This window comes from Eptatretus burgeri, chromosome 1 (assembly GCF_056783735.1).
Source record: "Eptatretus burgeri isolate ZD-2024b chromosome 1, Ebu_testis_v1, whole genome shotgun sequence".
Classification (NCBI taxonomy): domain Eukaryota; kingdom Metazoa; phylum Chordata; class Myxini; order Myxiniformes; family Myxinidae; genus Eptatretus; species Eptatretus burgeri.
This window is the reverse complement of record NC_140961.1, coordinates 96,579,680-96,602,550: the sequence shown is the minus strand read 5'-3', so window position 1 is coordinate 96,602,550 and position 22,871 is coordinate 96,579,680. Positions and strand designations below refer to the sequence as shown.

The 22,871-nt window shown below is 45.2% G+C and overlaps 1 protein-coding gene and 1 long non-coding RNA gene across 3 annotated transcripts in view; one reads left to right on the top strand and one right to left on the bottom strand.

The window, feature by feature from the left end:
• Window positions 1-22,871, top strand: part of LOC147035001 (coiled-coil domain-containing protein 149-like) — a 60,865-nt gene that overhangs the window by 5,449 nt on the left and 32,545 nt on the right. Inside the window, exons 3-5 of one of the 2 annotated variants that reach the window (XM_085892254.1) lie at window positions 7,547-7,585; window positions 11,244-11,351; window positions 21,702-21,815. In XM_085892254.1, the coding sequence (XP_085748380.1) occupies window positions 7,547-7,585; window positions 11,244-11,351; window positions 21,702-21,815 (261 nt within the window). The remainder of the gene's footprint in view (window positions 1-7,546; window positions 7,586-11,243; window positions 11,352-21,701; window positions 21,816-22,871) is intronic. The other variant, XM_085892263.1, reaches the window with a different exon arrangement.
• LOC147035002 (uncharacterized) lies at window positions 174-21,706 on the bottom strand. The gene is made up of 2 exons (XR_015060997.1): window positions 21,556-21,706; window positions 174-306 (listed from the first exon to the last, which is right to left on the bottom strand). It is a non-coding gene; the product is annotated as an uncharacterized LOC147035002 (long non-coding RNA).

Below are 22,871 nucleotides of genomic sequence, written 5' to 3'. Positions count from 1 at the left end.
CCTTCCCTTCCCCTCCGATCCCCTCCATCCAATATCATCTAAACCTCCTTTACATTTTCTTCGTGCTCCCTCTTTCCTCTTTTCATCACGAACTTTTCACCATAACCTGGAATGCAATGAAGAAATCCAGTCATTCCGTTTTTGCCACAAGGGTGAGTAATTGAGGCAGAGGCATGTTTTTTTTAATTTTATTTCTTAAATCTCATGACTTGTGGAAGAGCTATACAATGATGGAGGCAGACAAGGACGCAGACATCACCGGAGTGAAAAGACAAGGCAAGAGGCAGCCAAAAGCTGTGTTCACATCTGCAATACACGGATATGGATCTGGATACAGTAAAAATTGCGATAAATGGTTTTCAATGTCCAGATGTGGATAAGGATAAGATTATTAGGATTACACCATGTAGCGATTGAAATCGGATACACAATGCCACCGGATGGTGAATTGTCACCATTTTTGTATACATATTCAAGGCTCGTGGAAAAGCTTGTACAGCAGAATGTTAAGGGAACAAAATGAAAAGGGGGAACCTCCAGCAGCAGAGTAAAAGTAAGAGTGAGAGTGAGATCAAAGTCAAGGTGGGGGAGGAGGACAGATGGGTTGAACAACCTGAAACACAGCAAGAAGAGGAAGGGGAAAGCAGGGATGAAACAAACTGAGTAAACCCACTGACAGTGAAGGGAGTTGAGGGAGAGGGGATAAAAGCATAATAGCTTGGGAATGGGGTCATCTGGATAGAAGATATTATGAGTATGGATGAGTGATGACCTGAGGTAGTGGTGAACAGCTGTCTTGAAGCCCTAGAAGGAAGAAAGGGAATGAAAAGACTGGGGAAGTTGGTTCTGCAGGTGAGAAAAAAAGAAGACTAATGAGTGGAGGTGAGTGGTAAGCCTGGATTTTAGGAGTTTAACAGGAAAAGGGTTACTGGCAAACCATTTGCGCAATGCAGAAACTTGGGAGGAACACAGCCAAGAGAGGGCAGACGGTGCAACACCAAAAATGAGGTAGTAAAATACAGAGGCCAACACCCTGTCTGCGATGCGAAAGTAACAGGCCGAGACACTCAACTTCATCGTAAGAGATCTCAATGATTTTGAGAGCCTTGCTTTCCATGGCATCAATAAGGGCAAGCTTTGAGACAGGGGCACATGCTCCAGAAAGCTGCAAATTAAGTCCTTGTAGGTTGTCAAAAGTTCTGATAGGCAAAGGAAGAACCTTGCATGACAGAGGATGCTTAGTCGGAGTCTGGCTTTTGAGGCCAATTTTGAAATGTGGCTTGCCCAAGAGAGATCATGGTTGAGAGTGAGACCCAAGAGTTTGAGTGACTGAACCATGAGAGAGACCACAAGAAAGTCGATCAACAAAAAAAGGAGCAGAAGAAAGTCAAAATCAAAACTCACACTTGTTTGTTCGAGATGGAAAATGCTGTCTCAGGCTGTACTGTACTGAAATGGGAGATGCTTAGCAGGCAGACACGATGCGGAGGAACAGTCGAGCCGGGCTGTGTTGCACAAGTGCGAGCGCGGGCGTACTGTGCCCACGGCTCCCCTTTATTCCGTATTCGGCACACTCACGAGCCGGGCGACTCCAGCATTACTACGACGCCTCAGACGGCGCGCACACCTTATATCCCTCGCAGATACGATGACCACCACGACCCCTCCTCCCATCATCACGCCCATCATGCATCATCATCATGCCCCTCCCCGTAGGCCCGCAGACTACACCACACTCCTCCCTCCTAAAAGTATGATTATTAAATGACCACCAATATAAGAAGCATTATAAGGACTTCGGTATAATAATCATAAAAATAAAATGACTAATAGCAAAGTATAATAGCACACCACATCATATAATGTGTCGATGCGAGCGAGTGGAGCAGCAAAGGCCAGGTTCCAAAGACGGAGGTGCACAAAGCACCCACCAAATTCTGACCGCGTTACCGATATGAAGCAGCAAAATGAGAAGCACAGCAGCACTACGCAGCAAAAACGCCCCCAGGCGGCCCATGCTGACATGGCCCTCGCCGAGGTCGTGACGACCTTTCGAGCCAACCTCCCCCGGCACCATCAAACGCGTCCGGCCCACTCCCCCCAGGCAGACCCGACGTAGATAAACATTCCGAGGCCAGAAGCCCGCTGTCTGGAAGCCGTGGCGCCAGCCTTGATCGACCTTGGCCGGGGGCACTGAACAGCGCCGCTGGCTGTATGCATTTAATGCTCCAAAACAACTCACGCACCACAATCAGTTGAGACGCCAACGCCCGTCCAAACGGCGTTGAGCGAACACAGAGAGCTGCGCTCGCAACCAGAGGTGGGGGTAACGCCGACCAGGGCACCAGTCTTGGTTCTGAGTCGACCTCCGAGACCCACACGGCAGCTAGACGGGAGCAACTCCATTTAAACCACACTGCAATCATAGGCTCGTTATAAATCACTACGAACATCACTCGAAGCATTGCAAACTCATTTTTCCGTACAGCGCGGTCTTTTGATAAACCCCCAGCACATGACAAAGCAACTACCTGCGGCCTGGGGCAACTGGAGGCCAATAAACCTTCTTTATTCGCCCCCACATCACATTGATCATAACACCAACTCCATTGACTGATCCCCGCCAAATCCACTTTCACACGAGAACTGCTGGCATTTATTTCAACAACGTTAAACTGCATCACTAGAGCAAGGAAAACATATATGCCCTGAACAACAACCCACAACCCACATCACGAGTCCGTTTCTTGGTTGTCGACTTGATGTTGCGACTCGCGACTCCCTTTAACGCCACGGGCTCCCCGCCACCTGTTGAAGCTGCCTGAACAACACCGACGCGCATTGCCTCACGAACACTGCCGAAGCGCGGGAACTCATCGCGAGCGAAGCGCGGGAACTCATCGCGAGAGCTGATATGGCTCTCCCCGCTTCCGACCCGCACATCACCGCCGCAGGCAGCAACGAACGGTCGCTCCCGCTGCATTGACGCGGCCCCCGCCGCCAGAGCCTCGCCCTCGGTACTCGACGAAGGTCTCGAAGAGAGCACTGGCACATCTGCAGGTACGAACCGGAGATCCAGTCCGAGGTGCGCCAGCCCGTTCCGACCCAAAAGGGTCCGGCTCGCCGGGTCCGGCTCGCCGGCATCGTCATGCCCCGGTTGCAGGCCGATCTCCAGGTCACTGGGGTCCTGCTGGGGTGCCCCTTCGCTCCCGGTGCGACCGTGCTGCGGTGCCCCTTCGCTCCCGGTGCGACCGCGCTGCGGTGCGCGCCCTCGTCCCGCACCGCTAGGCGCGCGAGCACCCTGCGGCACTTGTGCCATCGCACGGACTCCGGGCTGCGCGACCTGCGGCACTTGTGCGGTCACCGCGTGGACCTCGGGATTAGCCGCCATGCCCCAGCTGGAGCTACTCATTACGTCCTGGCCAGCAATGGCGCGGACATCCGTGAGTGTCTGCTCTACAGATGAAGCAGTCGCGACCGCCGAGTCGAATGTGATGTCGGTCAACCGTAGGATGGCTGCGCGCAGACCAGAAATAAAACGATCTCTGAGCCGTGCCGGACGCTCCTCCGTCGTGAATTTGCACGGCACAGCCGAATGCGATGCGCGGGCAGCACGAGTGGACTCAATTCGACACCCGATCCGTGCCTCGCTCACTTCAACCTCCCCTGCCACTGATCTTGTCATCTCCGGATCAATTGGAAGCAGGTTTCGACCCGGGACGGAAGGATCGCTTCGCACACCGCCATCTATGACCGGAACAATGGGTGATGACCCTCGGCCCACACACCGTAGACGACCTCGAGAGCTCAGACCGCCGTCCGAGTGATTGCATTGCCACACTCGCCCACGACCCGCGCCGCAGACCGTGCGCATGGCCGTGCGTGCCTGGCCCATCGCGATGACCCCCAGCCCATCTGCTGTGCCCCGACCATCGAGACCTCGGACATTCTCCAGAGCTTGCGCGACGTCCCACGCCGCGTTCGAGCCGAAACGCGTGTCCTCGACAAAACGAACAATGAGCGCGGCCGTTGCCCACTCGACGTGGCCGAAGTCGATTCCGACGAAGGCGGGCACGCGTACGTTTGCCGTGCACCGACCCTCTGCCATGCTCATGCTGGCGAGACCTTTGGCTCCGTAGCTTGGAACCGCACGGGTCATTTGCCACCCTTGCACACGCCGATCCGAAGATCCTCGTTGCCAACTGTACTCTACTGAAATGGGAGATGCTTTGCAGGCAGACACGATGCGGAGGAACAGTCGAGTCGGGCTGTGTTGCACAAGTGCGAGCGCGGGCGTACTGTGCCCACGGCTCCCCTTTATTCCGTATTCGGCACACTCACGAGCCGGGCGACTCCAGCATTACTACGACGCCTCAGACGGCGCGCACACCTTATATCCCTCGCAGATACGATGACCACCACGACCCCTCCTCCCATCATCACGCCCATCATGCATCATCATCATGCCCCTCCCCGTAGGCCCGCAGACTACACCACACAGGCGTCATTCCATAATATCCCATAAAATGCTCGATTGGGTTCAGATCTGGTGATTGAGAAGACCATGACATATGGATAACATCAGTGTCATACTCATCAAACCATTGGGTGACCATACGTGCTCTGTGGATGAGGGCATTGGGGGGGGGGTCACCTCGTGCAGCCATACTAACCATAATTATGGACAATCAGGCCTGTTCAGCATTTTTATATTTGACCCGAAGTATGCTGGGATGTTATTTGCTTAATTAACACATGGGCCACACCTGTGTGGAAGCTATCTCTTGGTGTCTCCCATATCCCCAGGTGTTTCCATTTTTTTTCTCCACTATCTGTATACGCTGAATACGGGAGCGTGAGAAGTCAGTGATCCATGAGAGGAGGTGGCTTTGGATGCCATAAGCAGAGGGTTTGGAGATCAAGGCGGGATGCCAGATTATCACATGCTCAAGATATGTCCAGAGAAACAGCCAGTCATGGCTGAAATTGAGGGCTTCCACCCATTATTGGGAGAGTAGAAGCAGCATGTTCAGGGTAGAACAACCAGGCCTGCAACCACACTGATCTGAGATCAGGCTATTGGAAAAAAGGAAGGATTTTTTGTCAAATGCAATGATAGATTACATGAATGAACTTGCATATAATTGGAAACAAGCTAAAAGGCATGTTGTTAAGAGGATCTGTTGTTGCACCATGTTTATGGATTGCAGTGATGTTGGCTAACTTCCAGGAAGACTGAAACTCACCCATAGAAAATGATCAAGTGGTCAAACACTTGGAATATGTCTTTCAATCCTGATATCTCTCCCTCTCTCCCTCTTTCTTTCTTTCTCCAAAAGGACCGTATGGCAAACCCTCTTTTCTACTTTTTAAACAATCCTCTTGAGGAAGTTCAGTCACTCAAACTCCTCAGTCTCACCATCAGCCATGATCTTTCTTGGGAAACTACATTCCAAAGTTGGCCTCCAAAGCCAGTCGTCAACTGAGCATCCTGCATTGTATGAAGTCCTTCCTTGGCACACCTGAGATCCTAACTACATACAAAGCCTTCATTCGCAGCATGATGGAGTACTGCTCTCCCCTCTGGGCTGGTGCTCCCACCTCACACCGAGCTCGGCTTCATGCTGTGGAAACCAAGGCTTATAGGATCATTGGTATCTCCTGCGATGAAGCTGAGTCTTTGTGTCTCTCACTTTCTCACCGCAGGCAGGTCGGTGGTCCTTTTTTTTCTTTTTACCATCTCCTCTTCGGCCTCACCCCCCTATACTCTGACTGCTATCTGTCCCACCCATATTTCCGCAGGGTGTTCAAGGTCCGTCAGCAACCCCTTTCTGATTAATTACCAAAATCAAGAATCACTGCTCACCTTCATTCTTTCATTCCTCTTTTTTTCCCTACCTTTTGAACAAACTCCCACACTCTCTTCAATCCCACTCTTCAAAATAGCTGTTCACCACCATCTCTTATCTTCCCCCATCCAAAAACCATAATCTTTTCTACCCCCGTTAATTCACCCCAAACCCACCTCTGTCAAATTCCCTGCTTTCCTTCCTGAAAGTCCCTGTAGTGTCCATCTTGTTTACCCCGTGTACCCCGCCCCGTCTCTCCCCTTTCCACAGATCTCCTCATGTCTCCTGTTCCCAACTGTTTTGTGTTTCCCTCTCCCATCTCTCTTGTCTCCTGCTCCCCTTGCTATATGTTCTGTGTGTTCTTATACGAGCCTTGAGATTGTACATTCAAAAAATAAAAAAGTAATGCAAAGAGGATTAGGAAGTAAGTGGCACATTCCGATGTCTTTGGTTCTGGGAATCGGCCATCAGACCGAGAAGGCAGAAATCAACTGAACACCAACACATAATTTTTAGCTGTTAAATGTCTCCTTTTTTACCTTGAAATAATTTCAAACGCTGTCAACGCTGACAGAGACATACTTTACACTTCAAAATGAAGAACAAGTCTTGCTTTTGAAGACCATCCATGCCATTCTACCTCAGCAGACAGATGGAAAGAGCAATGGATGAATTCAACAGCACATTGAACACTACTACTACTACTACTACTACTACTACTACTACTACTACTACTACTACTACTACTACTACTACTACTGTTTATGACCATTTCCTTCCTTTTTTCAGGGGGTTGGTCCAATCAACAGGGCATTGATTGAAGTATGCTAAAGCCGCTGTCACACCTTGACGTTTTAGCCAACGTATGACAACGTATCAAAATGTATGTAAAACGCTGGCGTACGCTGAACTCTTGATGTTTTTTTTTAAATTTTTGGGCGTATAATAACTTGTTGGACGTATGCATAACGTATTAGTAACGTACACAGAACGTTTTAATCACATATAGATAACTTATACCAACGAATGCTGAGCGTGTTGTCGGCGTTCACAACCTATGCCCAACGATAGTCAAACTTATGCATAGCGCGCGGCAGCGTATCGCTGATGATCACGTGGCGTAGGCTATTAATAGACGATTCAAATCATAACCGCATTAGACATCGACGTGTAAAGCCGCTGTCACACCTTGACGTTTTAGCCAGCGTATGCCGACGTATGAAAAATTTGCCGAACCAAGCTGCCACACGTCGAATACGTTATGGGTAAGTTTTGTATACGTTAAGAGCACGCTGGCATACGTCGTAGTGCGCTGGCATAAGTCATTGTACGCCGAGTACGTCGAGAAATTTTCAGCATGTTGAAAATTTCTTGACGTATGACACACATTCCGCATACGCTGGCATAAGTTGTAGGCATGCTACGCGATCGTTAACACACGTCGACATACGTTACTTGTACGTTACTCATAAGTCGAAACACATCAATGTAATGGTTAGCGTCAGTGTTCCAGACTCCCTGTTTTTTTTCTTCTGTATGACGGTTATGATTAAATCGTTTTTTTAGGAAGGGAAACAAGTTAATACTGTTAAATCCACAGCAGCAAGTTCGTTGTCAATGTTTGAGTGCACAATTAAATTCAATGAATGCAATTTGATTAAAAACATTGTAAAAATCTTTGTTGATGTTGTTTCCAGGAAGGTGATCCGACACTTCCCCAGGAAAAGCGTAATGAGGTGCGTACATTAACATTATGTTGGGAACCAGATTCTGACTGAGATAAATGGATAGTTGACAGCAATTGACAAGTTATTTTCTACTTCATGCTTCCATAATCCCATAGGTCAAACTAGAAGGCTGTGATCAGAGATCCCTGATGGTTCCCGGTATAACCAATTCATAATATTAGCCAATTGGTAGCACTTGAAATTGTGTCTCAGAATGAAGACAAACCTTTTTTTTTTCTTCCAAAAAGCAGGATACCACGGACACTAAGACTAAGCACTTAATGCTTCCCTCCGGGAACCATAACAAGGATGGAAGTGCGAATCGAGGATGCAGCCACCAACTGCACCTTAAATATGGGACGTGTAGATTTTGCACTTAAATAAATAAATAAATATGTAGGTAGTGGAGATGGTAAAGCGTCTAGAAATAAGTAAATAATTCAAGGTTGTACATGGTAGTGGAGATGGTAAAGTATACATAGAAAAATAATTATTTTTGAGATATGAGATTTATTTATTTATTTATTTATTTGTATAACTTTAAAATCTTCACAACCAACAAACACATAGCTTTGAATCATTTATATGCACTTTACCATAACTGTTACCTACATACCACCTTCAATTATTTATTTGTATACACTTTATCATCTCCACCCATGACCAAGACACAATTTCAAATTATTTATTCATTTATTTACACTGTAGCATCTCCACAACCGACATGCCACATTAATTTATTTATTTATATACCATTTACCTTTCTACATGTATGTATATATGTAAAATCTGCACGTACCTTCTTTAAGGTGCTCGATAAGGACTTGGATTCTTGTTATTGATGGAATTGATTCATAACATTTATTTACTGATTATTCACTGTTTTTTCAATGAATGGTATTTGTTTTGCATTGGCTGATACAGTGCACCCAAATGTGTGTGCAAAGATGTCAGAAGTTTATACCCTCTTTTATTCTCTGCACATTGTTGTAACTCCCCTGCCCCACCTCTAAACACCCACTTTCTTCCAATACACAGTGATGCATTTGGACCACAACACAACCCACTGGCTACCTCAGTCGATCATTGTCCATTTAGAAAGTATTGGTTCACGAAAAAATATTTTCTCGAAAAATATAAGTGACCACTATATTTGTTATTGTTGTGTTTCTGTCTGTCTGTCTGTCTCTGTCTGTCTGTCTGTCTCTGTCTGTCTGTCCCGAGCATAGCTCCGTGGATTTTCATCCGATCCTGATGAAATTTTGGTGGGAGGTTTATTTCATGATCTAGTTGTGTTTTCCTGAAGATGGGCGTGGTCCGCCCATTATGGGCGGAGCCACACCCAAAAAACGTGTTTTCAGGGGGTAGCCGATTTAAATTTGCATCTTCTCCTAGGGGTTTTGTCGAATCTGACAGGGGTTTCGGTATTTGGTTAGCCCAATGGCACCTGCATAGCCCCACGGAGCTCGATCTTTCATTTTCATCCCAAGGTCAAGGTCACAAGGTCACAAACTTAGAAAACTGCGATTTTGACATAAAAATCCATCTTCTCCGAGGGGGTTGTCGAATCTGGCAGGGGTTTCGGTATTTGGTTAGCCCAATGGCACCTGCATAGCCCCATGGAGCTCAATTTTTTTTCATTTTCGTCTGAAGGTCAAGGTCACAAGATCACGGACTTAGAAAATTGCGAATTGTGTTTTTAGGGGGTAGCCAATTTCAATTTGAATCTTCTCCTCGGGGGTTTGTCGAATCTGGCAGGGGTTTCGGTATTTGGTTAGCCCAATGGCACCTGCATAGCCCCATGGAGCTCAATTTTTTTTCATTTTCGTCTGAAGGTCAAGGTCACAAGATCACGGACTTAGAAAATTGCGAATTGTGTTTTTAGGGGGTAGCCAATTTCAATTTGAATCTTCTCCTCGGGGGTTTGTCGAATCTGGCAGGGGTTTCGGTATTTGGTTAACCCAATGGCACCTGCATAGCCCCATGGAGCTCAATTTTTTTTCATTTTCGTCTGAAGGTCAAGGTCACAAGATCACGGACTTAGAAAATTGCGATTTTGACATAAAAATCCATCTTCTCCGAGGGGGTTGTTGAATCTGGCAGGGGTTTCGGTATTTGGTTAGCCCAATGGCACCTGCATAGCCCCACGGAGCTCGATTTTTCATTTTAGTCACAAGGTCATGAACTTAGAAAATTTCGAATTTTGACAAAAAAATCAGACGAGTGCCCAAACTTTGAGAGCTAGGATGACAATATTTTTTATGCGTAATCTTGAGGTCATTCCCCACCTAAAGTCTTGAAATCATTTTTCTCTATCTCGAACACTTTGCCCGTGGCACCCCCTTCAAGTTTGTTTTTATGCTGATTTCATCAAAGTATGGATAATCCGAGGAGTGCGAAATGCCATATAGCCTATATGACGTTATATTGTTCCTGGAATGTTCCAGAGGAAGTTTTGCACCAAAGGTCATAACCCTTGACCTTTGACCTTTAAAGTTCACAAAGGTCAAATTTTCAAAGTTGTAGAAATCGAACCGGGTTTTCGATCTTCTTCGACGAACTAACTCCATTAAGCTGTAGCACGTATCCTGCTTCCTTATTTTAATGTCCACAACATTGTTTTGGGACCTTTAAAGGTTATGCAAAGGTCAAATTCTTAAAGTTGTTGAACGAGACCGGGTTTTCGACATTTTGCAGCTAATAACCTGTCACTCGTACCACATCATGTGGATCATTTTTATAACTTGGTCAAACATTATCACATTGTCTCATCCTTGACTTCTGAAACGATCTACATCGTCAAATACCGCTCGTGAACCATCGTCGTCTTCAGACTTGTCTAAATTAAATTGATATTTGTTTTTAACAAAGCTGATGAAGAAAAGCTTTGTATTTTAAGATTTGGTTTGTTTTAAATTTGATTGATGCTGACATAGTAATTTGCAACAAAAGAGATGTAAACTTCTTTGCCAATTTGGAGCAAAGCTAAGCTTGTCAGGCATCGAGTTTGTCCTACCATACTGCCACCATCATGATGCTGTATCAGTGCTGTGCAGCATGATTGGCCACAAGAGACGACAACCTAAACCGGAAATTTTATAAGGGTCATCATCCATTACTTCTATTAATTGGCCTTTCAGGAATTTGAAATGTCATGATGACATTGCAGCAAACGATGACAATCATAGATATGGATGTTTGAAGAGGGGTACCCTCTGTGAATTTTACACTTTTGGGATTCAATTACCTTAAAATCACCTGTGAATTTTACACTTTTGGAATTAGATCTTGGCCCAGTTATAAACTGTCATCCTGGTGTTTCACAGGCACGCGATTCATCAATGTGTATGCCGTCCCTTTGCTTGACGTTAAGTGATGTCCCGTCTACCGGCATTAGTTGGTGCACATTAAAGATCCCAGGATCACGGTTAGTGATCCGATGATACTCTTTGAGCACTGTTGGCCATAGTGTGCTGGTGCTCTGGTTAAATTATATATTCCTGTGTTGGCTGGGAGCTTCCTGCAGCCACCTACAATGGAATAACAACCTCTCCAAACAATTTGGTAACTACAGAAAATTTGATTGCTTGTAATTGTAGCCACCCTAATTCCCAGTGGGTATACAGTGACATCAGAAATGTGTGTGTTGAATGGATTCTTGTCTTAGGTGAATTTAGCCCAGATGCTAAGAAAGTCAAGGGAGCAAAACAAGGTCCTGGCTGAAGAAATTAAGCACTTGAATCTGCGGAATGTTGAGGCTCAAGGAGATATAAAGGTAATGACTTGTGATTTTCACCTGTCCTATGCCACTACTTTTTCTGCATAGTAATTGTTTTAATCATGCAGTGATCTGATTAACATAGTTGGAATATAGTTACAAAAGATTACATTTTCATTTCCACAGGTTGGACATTGTTTTCTATTATTCTATATCCATAGTGTGGATGTGGATGTTCCATCACCAGTGTGGATGTTCCAACTGTATTATCAGTCCATGTTCCAAGTGTATTATGTTCCACAGTCCATGTTCCAAGTGTATTATTGCTACCATCTCAAGGCATCTCCAATACCTTCCTTAAACTTCAAAATTCCAGGCTGACTGCATGCTGCAACTCTTATTCTTTGCTTCTTCCATCTATGGAACCACCTTCCAGGCTGTTTTGTCTCACTCTTCCTTCCAGTACATCAAGCAAGCAATGAACTGCCATCTCCTGTAATCCCCAATTCTGATCCATGATCTTTATCCCCATTAACCTTTCCTAACCTAACCATCTTACTTACTAGTTTCAGTGTTTTTTTCCCCTTACACCCTCTACTATTTTCCTGTTCTTTCATTCCCTTGATGTTTGTCTCACATTAACCTGACCTCTTACCTCCACCTGGGTCTTTTGGAAAAAACTGAAACTTTTTTTCCCCATCACAAAGGTGGACGGAGGTTATGTTTTCACCCCTGTTTGTCTGTCTGTGGCTGTGAGCAGGAAATCTCAAAAGGTTATGGGGGGGGGGATTCGGATGAAACTTGGTGGACAGGTTGATATGGATGTGTGACAAAGACAAATTGATTCGATTTTGGTGAAGATCCAGATCCATATATGGACACTAGAACTTTTAAAGTAATTCTTCACCATTGAGAGATGGTGCCAAAAACGATATATAGCATGACATGTCAAAAAAACATATGGGCAGATTCTGATGAAACTTGGTGAACGAGTTGGGTAGGTGACAAGATCAAGCCAATTTGATTTTGTTTCAGGTCCGGATCCAGATCCGGCCTATCAGTGGAAGACAAAATGTAAACTGTTCAGCCTGGTGGAGGTATGCACTCTATTGAGTGCCGTTCCATGTCCCTTTGTTACCTCATTCTTCCATGAGGCTAGATCTTGCACAAATAAAATGCATATTTTGTACCCAAAACTTGGTTAATGTGTGATTACACGTCCACCCAATTAAAAACGTACGCTGAAGTTATAGCAAAATAAATATTTTTTGTATTGCTTACTATTTTTGTTTTTTTTCGGAAGGCAGAATTATATTTTTCTTTTTTAGAATGGTTTTTAGTCTTTTTACTGCCTTGGCTGATGTCAGAATTAGATTCTTAACCTCCGCCATCGAAAATGGATGGAGGTTACTGTTTTCACCCCTTTCTGTTTGTTTGTTTGTTTGTGAACAGTATTACGGAAAAACTCCTCGACGGATTTCGACGAAACTTGGTGGGGGTGTTAGGTCTGGTCCAAGGATCATGCCATTAGATTCTGGACTTGGTCCAAAATCCAATATGGCCGCTATGGCGGCCATTTTGAAAAAATATTTGAATTTTTTTTTTTTGCATTTCTTCATGTTTTATGTGATTTCCAACCCCCCCCCCCCCCCAAAGAAAAATTTTTGCAACTTTTTTTTTCAACAAAATTTCTGTGCCAGACTGGAATAGGGGCAGTTCATAAAGTACGTACGCTCTACTTCCGGGTTTCAAAACCACCCACCCCCCCCTCTGTATGCAGGCTAGTGACCACCCACCCCCCTCATACATCGCTAAATGCTTGCAAAGCCAGCAGTTCCTTATGAACCGATGTTTGTAAGTCATGACAATGCAGTCCCTAGCGGTGTAATTTACCTTTTTCTTTTAATATCACAGCACGTCATTTATGAAAATAAAAGTACAAATTGACATTCAAGACAATGTTAATGTCATAAATGAAAGTAAGTATGCATATAAACTTGTGTTCCATTGTTTTAGTTAAAGCTGACAAAAGCTTCAAATGTAATATTTGTCTCGGAGAGTTCCGGTTCTTAATTTAATACTTTTATTTTTGTATGTACTTTATGAACGGCCCATACGGGGAATCAGAGCGAAGTTTGAAGGGCTATAAAATGGAACGAGAGCAAATTTCAAAAAAATGGCTTGTGTTGTTCTCTATAATAGTCCATAGTATCTGAATCACTAATAACATTTGATCTCTCTTGATAAATGAGGGAGGAGATACGATTTTAAATTGACGATTTTCGCAACTTTGACAGCCTCGTGACGTTGACGTCGACCTTGGACGACCCTGAAAGTTATATCGTTGTGCATGTCGCATCGACCTCTATCCATTCCACTATTGGTTATTTGTCTCCACTCGGTTTGATTGTGGATGGACGGACGTACGTACGAACGGACAGACAGACTTCGAGACTTATTATTAGGTCATCTCTACTGAGATGATAGAGATGACCGAACAAGTAATGGTGCATTTAAAGTACAACGCCACCATGCCAAATAGATAAATAACAATCCTCCAGCGCGTGACATCGCCGGGGCACCATGGGCGCCCCGGCAATGCCACCCTGCAGCACATGGAGTCGGAATTAGGAGGGAGCAGTGAACAATAATTGATTGATTAATTAATTGCATAATTACAATAAATAAATAATAATCGTAAATAATTTCTTAATCAATTGGTTAACCAGGTCAGCTCAGGGATGAGAGCATGCACCGGAGCAGCACGTCGCTGTGTCCACACTCCGCTGGTACTCTCGGGACCTCCGTCTGGCTATCCCACAGGCAGATGCCTGGCCCATCCTCATCTCCTTGAGATCCTGATCAACCTGCTGAAACCACAAGGCACGTGGTCAGCCCATTGGCCTCCTCCACTCACAAGACTCCCTTGCTGAGAGAATATGGTGAGCAGGATCAGCACCAGGAAAATGAACCACATGTCGATACAGCCGCAGCTGATGCTCACTGACTATGCAGGTAACAAATGTCACTTGAGTCCCGCTCATTGGACACAGTCTGACCAGTGATAGCCAAGGTTTCACCAAAGAGACCTGGTACCAAAGGAATTGAGTCTCTGTCTCAGATCCCTGGTCAGAGTCCAAGTCTCAAATCCATAGAGCAAGACTGGAAGCACCAAGGACCTGAAGACTTGGACTTTCTTCGTCCTGCACAGGCACCGGCAGTGCCACACCCCATTATCCAATGAATCTATGACTCCGCAAACCCCACCCAGACGTCTATTGACTTCTGGATCACAGCTGTCAGAGACATGAATATCACTGCAAAGGTAAGTGAAACTCTCCGTGACCTCAACATCCTTGCCACAAACAGGTACAGACAAGATGGCAGCATCCAAGATGTCAATGAAAGCCTGTATATTGGTTTTGACCCAGGAAATCCGTAATCCCAGTGACTCCGCCTTCTCATTCAGCACCTCGAGGGACCCAAAAGGATATCCAGAGTCTCCGCAAAGATGACTGCATCATCTGCAAAATCAAGGTCAGAGATCTTGACATTCCAAAACGATGTGCCACAGCTTGATCTCTCCGACATCCTCCCAAGAATCCAGTCCTTACAAGCGCTGAAACGTATGGGGGGCCAGTACAGACCCCTGATGAACTCCAGAAATGAGTCAGAGATGATACCACCACATCTCACAGCACTCTCAGTTCCAGAGTATAGTTCAGACATCAGATTGATCAGTTTTGGTGGCACCCCACGAAGACCAATAATCCTCCAGAGGGCATCCCGATTCATTGAATCGAACACTTTGCAGAGATCAAAATAGGCTGTAAGCAGCCCCTGCCGAAACTCTCATCTATGTTCAGTGAGGATCCGAAGCGCAAGGATACGGTCAATCGTTGACCTCTTTGGTGTAAAGCCTGACTGCTCTAGATGCTGGTGCTCAAGCAGATGGTGGCGAAACCTATCAATAATTATCCGAGCAAACCTTGCTTGGCACCGTGAGCAGCGTCTCCCCTCAGTAGTTGCTGCAGTCCTGGCGATCACCCTTCCCTTTCCAGAGAGGGACAACAAGGCCTCTCTTCCAGTCAGTTGGGATGGCGCTTGTTTTCCAGGCAGAGCATAGAACTGTGTTCAACGACATGAGTACAGCAGTTACACCAGCTTTGAGAAGTTCAGCATGGATGCCACAGATCCCAAGAGCTTCACCCTATTTCAACCGGTTCACCGCAGCCTGTGTTTCCACAAATGAAGGTGGATCACAGTTGATTGGAGGGTCAGCAATAAGGATGGTAACACCCCTGACATCCAACTCAACAGCTGGTGGATCAGCCTGGTACAGCCGCGCAGAGTAACGGGCCCAGTGGGCCTTCACTTTGGACATATCTGTCAAGAGCCCACCATCCTCCGCTCTAATTGCAGTACACCGAGGGATGGGCTTGGAAGAACGCAATGCGCGACTTCCCCTGTAAGCAGGACGATAATCACTTGACCACAGATGATGCTCGACCTCATCACAGATTCCTGGCACATTGGCCTCCTTGTACACCCTTACCGCACATACAGGTTTACACCTCAGCTCCCCGAACAGCTAAGCTCTGCCATTCAGTCTGGCCCTGCGACTCTGGTCAATGGTATCAATTCTTCTTCACCTGACGGTGAGTTCCCAAACATCCACTGGCAACATCAAGGACGATGGTCTTGAAGGCACTCCACAACTCTTCAGGATTTCCCAAAGCACCCAGACCCCCAAAATCTCCACTCAGCCTGTTCACGAACTCTTCAGCTACCCTCTCGTCCCTGAGCTTGCCAACATCCAGTCGAGGTTGGGATGGTACCGTTCTCTCGGATTAAAGTTGCAACTTCAGAATTGCTACAACAAGCCTGTGGTCTGTATTGAGGAACTGAGCACTCTGGTAGACCCTGCAGTTCTGGACCATCCTCCAGTGACCATCAACGAGCACATGGTCTATCTCCTTTGTCACACCACTAGAATTGGAATACCAAGTCCAGCGATGAACCTCTGGGTGCTGGAACCATGAACCAGCCACCCTAAGTCCATGACTTCTTGCAAAGTCAAGGAACTTAGTGCTATTCCAGGTCACAGTTCCAGACCAATGGGGACCAACATGTGTCTCATAACCATCCCTATCAGTTCCAGTCGATGCACTGAAATCCCTCAAGCCAAGAAGAGTATCTCGCCTGGGGGCACTGATCATCCACAGACTCGAACATGGCATAGAATGTGTCCTTCATGGTGGGATCACTCGCCTCAGTCAAAGCATATTCAGAGACCAGAGAAACGACACTCAAGGAGTGACGAATCCTTCGTCTCATAATACACTCGTTGACCAGTGTTACCTCAATCACTATTGGAATCAGCTTATTGGACACAGCTACAGCAAATCCTTGGACATGGTAACCATCAGAGTGACCAGACCAATAGTAGGTGTAACCACACACTATGATCTCGCCGCAATCCGGTCTCCGAACCTCAGAGGGTGCTGCAATACCAATTTTCAAACGCTTGAGCTCAGATGATAACAGAGACAGGTGATCATCCTCTCTGAGGGATAGGACATTCCAGGCACCCATCTGAAGGGACCACCTCAGTTTAACCCAAGGAGACCGCCGTCTGGTGGACGACACCTCAGCAGCACCCCGACACACACTTCCACAATCTGACCCGGGAAGGTTACCTCGTGGTTTTCCTCCGATCATTGAAGAGTGGGGTCCCGAAGGCTTTGCCCCAATCTCATCATCTGGTGAGCTGCCCTGCGGAGGGCAGCTGCACAGGAGGTACTCCCACGGAGTGGGTTTTCAGTTGTTTTTTTTTGGCGGTACGTTTTGCGGAATGATATGTTTTACAGTGGCCGGAGTGCAAATCCTACCACCAACGTCCTTCAAAAAAAGTAACCCAACTGCAGGAGGATGTCCGCAGACACAGTTGGGTACTTGACATGGATGGCCGTTGGCTCACAAGGAGCTCCTCCGCCCTTTGACAGGTTTTGTTTTTAATCCTGCTGGGTGTCCATATCCATACACCCTCCTCACCAGGAAACCTGGTTGGGGAAGCGGTTTAGTTGCCGGCAACTTAACCATGAAACAGGTTAGTACAGGTTTACATGGGACCTGCAGGAAGTGACAAATCCAATCTGGCCTGACCTGACAACCACTGACAAGCCTGACCTCCTATCAATTGATAATAGCATACCTAAAGCACGACTGTTTCGTCCGAATCTGTAACTTTTTGAAAATTAAGCAATTAATCGAAAATTAAAGAATTCAATGATTATTCAAAAAATCAAAAAAAACCGTTATAGCCAAACCACTTGTTCACTTTCGTGTCCAAATATTAGCTTCCTCGCTCAACATGTGCCTGAGATATTGCCCAGATGAGAAATAAAATAAATGAATAATTAATAAATCTATAATAATTAAGTAATTAATGAGTTAATTGATGAATAAAAAAATAACATTTTTTGCCAAAGAACATCTTCACTTTTGTCCCCAAATTTCAACTTCCGAGCTCAAAGGATGGCTGAGATATTGCCAAGACAAACAAACAAATGGAGTGAAAACTGAGTACTCCCTTCCTTTGTCGGCGATGGCGTCGTGCGTCGCCTGGATATGGAATTGGGAAGGAGTGGTGTACAACAAGAAAAATAAAAACAATGTCACCCGCAGGGTGACCCGTATCTTGTCAAAAGGTGACCACATGTGACTTCTTTAAGGTCACACTGAGGTGAACAGAGCTGCTATCCACCAGGAGCGACTCCTTGAGGAATATCTGCCTACGAGAGATTCCGATGAGAATCGTTCTACAGAGTAACCATGAAAAATATGCGTTTGCCTCATAACGTCACCAAATGACGTCATAATGTCTCAAGCTTGACATATCTAGAAAGCACTCATTGAGGTGTTCAATTTGAGGTACTACACGATATGGTTCTTAAAACTTGAAAATTTGACCTTGGGGTCAAATATGTTTGACCTCAGGCGCTAACCATGAAGGTCAAGGCCAATCGCCACCAAAAATTAATCAACTGAGCGCCAGACCATGAACTATATTCCCATGAAGCTTGAAGACGATCCGATCAAAATTACTCAAAAAATAAGGGTTTCGTCGACTCCCTGATTTGCGACAAAGTGACCTTGACCTTTGACCTTGACCTTCAAAATTTTGTGCACTGAAAGTGACCTCTATAGGCCTCTGATATGCGAAGTTACAAAAATTTCCAATGATAACTGTGCTCTGCAGAATTTTTTATACGTGATTACAGACAAACAGAAAAACAAACAAACAAAAAAAAACATACAAGCTGATTAACATATCTTGCAAAAACTTCGTTTTGGCAAGATAATAATTGAATGGAGGTTGGCATGTCTGCTAATGTGTAAGTAGGCTTTAAATCATGTACTATGGCTGATCCACAATAATGTGCACATTACAAAGCCATATAAAGTCTTTGTACAGTGCACCGCCATGGTGGTGCACTGCACAAAGATTGTATCGTGAACGTAAACTGAAACAAGTCTGAAGACGACAATGGTTCACGAGTGGTATTTGACGATGTAGATTGTTTCAGAAGTCAAGGATGAGACAATGTGATAATTTTTGACCAAGTTATAAAAATGATCAACATGATGTGGTACAGGTGACAGGTTATTAGCTGCAAAATGTCGAAAACCCGGTTTCGCTCAACAACTTTCAAAATTTGACCTTTGCATAACCTTTAAAGGTCACAAAACAATGTTGTGGACATTAAAATAAGGAAACAGGATATGTGCTATAGCTTATTGGAGTTAGTTCATCGAAGAAGGTCAAAAACCCGTTTCGATTCCCACAACTTTGAAAATTTGACCTTTGTGGCCTTTAAAGGTCAAAGGTCAAGGATTATGACCTTTGGTGCAAAACTTCCTCTGGAACATTCCAGGAACAATATAATGTCATTTAGGCTATATGACATTTCACACTCCTCCCACGAAGGGGGCGCCACGGGCAAGGTGTTCGAGATAGAGCAAAATGGTTTCAAGACTTTAGGTGGGGAATGACATCAAGATTATGCATAAGAAATGTCATCCTAGTTCTCAAAGTTTGGGCGGTCGTATGATTTTTACGTCAAATTTCGCAATTTTCTAAGTTGTTGACCTTGTGACCTTGACCTTGGGACGAAAATGAAAAATCGGACAAGAAGAAGTTTTAGATAATTCATTTTGCTATTCAAATACTGAACAACCCATTCCATTCAGTCAATTCCCGAGGAGAAGATAGATTTTTAATCTGACTACCCCCTAAAAATGGCTATTTTTTGGGCGTGGCTCCGCCCACAATGGGCGTAGCACACCCTCATCCAGGAAAACACAACTAGACATTGATATCGAACACACAACCAAGTTTCATTAAGATTGGATCAATGTCCACGGAGTTATGCTCTGGAAAGACAGACAGACACACAGACAGACAAGCCGGTAGGCGACGAGGGATCCGCGAGGATCGAAGCGCTGGATACGATGCTTTTCATTCTGACCGATCCACCGACGAAGATTCATTGCCAAGACGTATTGGTTCACATACAATAGTTCCTCTGCCTGGCAAGATTTTTCCTATTGCGTATTTTGCCAACTGGCACTCCTCACAGGACTACCATTTGAAAAATAAAACCGAAAGAAAAAATCGGCTCGAGTAAAATTTTCTAAATATCTCGAAGTGTTTAATTCCGAAGTCTCATTTCTCCACATTCAAAACTGTAGGACAAGTATTGAAAATAGTGAACATCGGTCGAGAAAAAGTATTTTTTTGAATTTTGCCTATTTCAGCCCCGATGCCCTTGATGATCAAATCTGGAAAAATGCTGCGGTTCACTTTTGTAGGAGTTATTAAACTCTATCCATACACCGAATTTGAACGTTCCGTCGTCGACGGTTTCCGAGGTCAAGGTCACTCACCACCTTTCCACATTCGGAGGGCTGCCATTCGGAAACTGAGAGATAGAGGAACGTTATGCTGTCACGATAACTAGATGGGGATGCAAGGAATAGGCAGGAGTTGGTCCAGTCGCTCTACCTATCATAGAAGCCGCGCTACGTCAGTTACCGTTTGGGTTCTTAAAACGCGGTTTTTCGGTTTCTGCATAGCAACGGGTGGTTGCTTGGCAACGAAACTCAGACGCGCACACTCCCAGCCCATATGGCACCTGTTCACCAAGTTTCATCGAAATCGGTTTGTTGGTTTGTGCTGTGGAGCCTCGCGTTGCAGACACAGACACACACACACACACACACACACACACACACACACACACACACACACACACACACACACACACACACGGAAAACCCGACAATAACGGATATCTAGCGAATCCCAACAAGCTGGTAGGTGACATGGGTGGTCGCTAGACGAAGGCGAATTTGAAACATGTAGATAAGAGAACACATCAGATGGCATTTTTGCCATTCGTTGTTCCATATAGGAACATGACGAGCAACTGTCCATTCATCATTTGTGTTCGATTCCCGAATCCTACATTAGGGAATCCCAACGTGAACGTTGGGGTGAAAGCATATAGTAATATAATTGCATACTAGTCATACAGTTGTTGATGGATCGGGCAGAAAATTTTTGACAAAGAGGTTGATTATAGTGCGCATAAAAGCACGGAAGGCGATTTTTGATTTTCGGGAAATTTTTTCCGTTTTTCAAAAAATTCAAAGTCCCGTTGCGGGCAACGGTGGCATCCATAGCAACGGTGCTCAAAAGCATAGAACTAGATCCTGGTATGAACCTACCTGTCAAGTTTCATCAAAATCGGTTGACTCCTCTGGCCTCCAGAGCTGTCCATTATATACAAACATACAAACATACAGACAGACGGAAAAAGTGAAAATAACGGTACTCTCGCGGCCACCCAACAGACATACAGAAAAGCCTGAGAATAAGGATAGTCTAGCGACCACCCAACAGAAAGACACACAGACATAACGAATATAGTGGTAACTCTGGCTGGCGCTCGTGAACCAATTAAACAAATCCTGAACTGGGTTGTTTTCAAAAAAAAAGAATATAATAAAGTGTGTGCACGTCGTCTGTGCATGCGTATACTGTATATAAACAGCAGGAGTGACTGAATAAGGGGATTTTATTTTCTGGCTCATTGAAAAGATTGTTAATACTGTAGTTGTATTTATAAATGTTGTGGTTTCTATTCTGTACAATGTAAATATATACTGTATATTGAATGAAAATTGTGTGGTATACCTTGAGGTAACGCATAATGCACCATGTGTGGAATAGCTTGAGTAATGCTTCTTTGAGAGGTCTCGTTGTAATTGGATGGGATAAATCTTTAGAAGAACTTGGAGGCAAAAGAACCATTGGTGTTGAACTGAAGGGTGTCTCTGCAGCTACTGAGAGAAACCATCGCACGGCAGCGGCTTGGAGATGGTGATGGACCCAGACACTTCCCTGCACATGAGAGGGAATGCTTGGTCCAACAGTTGGAAAAGTCCACGGAGCAAGTATGTCAGAAAACCCATTTTGATAATCACTTGATATTTTTGTATGAGGAATATTGCTGTTTTTGTTTGAAGAAAATACCTTCGTTTTTAATACAAAGGTCCTCCAGAATAAACAACACTTAAAGGGGAACCCAGACGCAATTTTTTTTTTGTTTCTGAAAACCATTGAAAATCAGGAATCATGGTCTAATTTGAAGGGAAAAAATTTGAAACTTTTTGCCCATCACAAAGTGCTGAAAAAACAACAACCCCGCCCCCCCAACCCTAACTCTAACCCCAACAGCTGAAACTCTCGCCTACGTTCGGTGAGGACCCAAAGAGCAAGGATATGGTCAATCGTTGACCTCTTTGGAGTAAATCCCGACTCCTCTGGGTGCTGGCGCTCAAGCAGATGGTAGCAAACCCTAACAAGAATTATCTGAACAAAGACCATGCCTGGCACTAAGAGCAGCGTCACCCCTCGGTAGTTGTTGCAGTCCCGGCGATCACCCTTCCTTTTCCAGAGAGGGACAACAAGGCCCCTCTTTCAGTCAGTTGGGATGATGCCTGCATTTCAAACAGAGCACAGAACTGCATGCTCTAGTATGACACGAGAGAAGTTCAGCATGGGTGCCACAGATCCCAGGAGCTTTATCCCCTTTCAACTGGTTCACCGCAGCCTGTGTTTCCACAAACAAAGTGTCAGTTTATTGGAGGGTCAGCAATTGGGATAGCAACACCCCTTAAATCCAACTCAACAGCTGGTGGGTCAGCCTGCTACAGCCGCTCAAAGTCACCGGCCAAGCGGGCCTTTACTTCGGACTCCTCTGTCAAGAGCCCACCATCCTCCACTTTAACTGCAGTACACCAAGGGACGGGCTAGGAGGAATGCAATGTACAAATTCCTCTCTAAGTAGGATGAAAATCACTTGACCACAAGTGATGCTCTACCCCTTCACAGATTCTTTACACCAAGGCCTCTTTGTATGCCATCAGGGCACATGCAGTTTTACACCTCAGCTTCATGAATAGCTCAGCTCTGCCATTATGCCATGAGCGAGTGGTTCGTGCTCCATC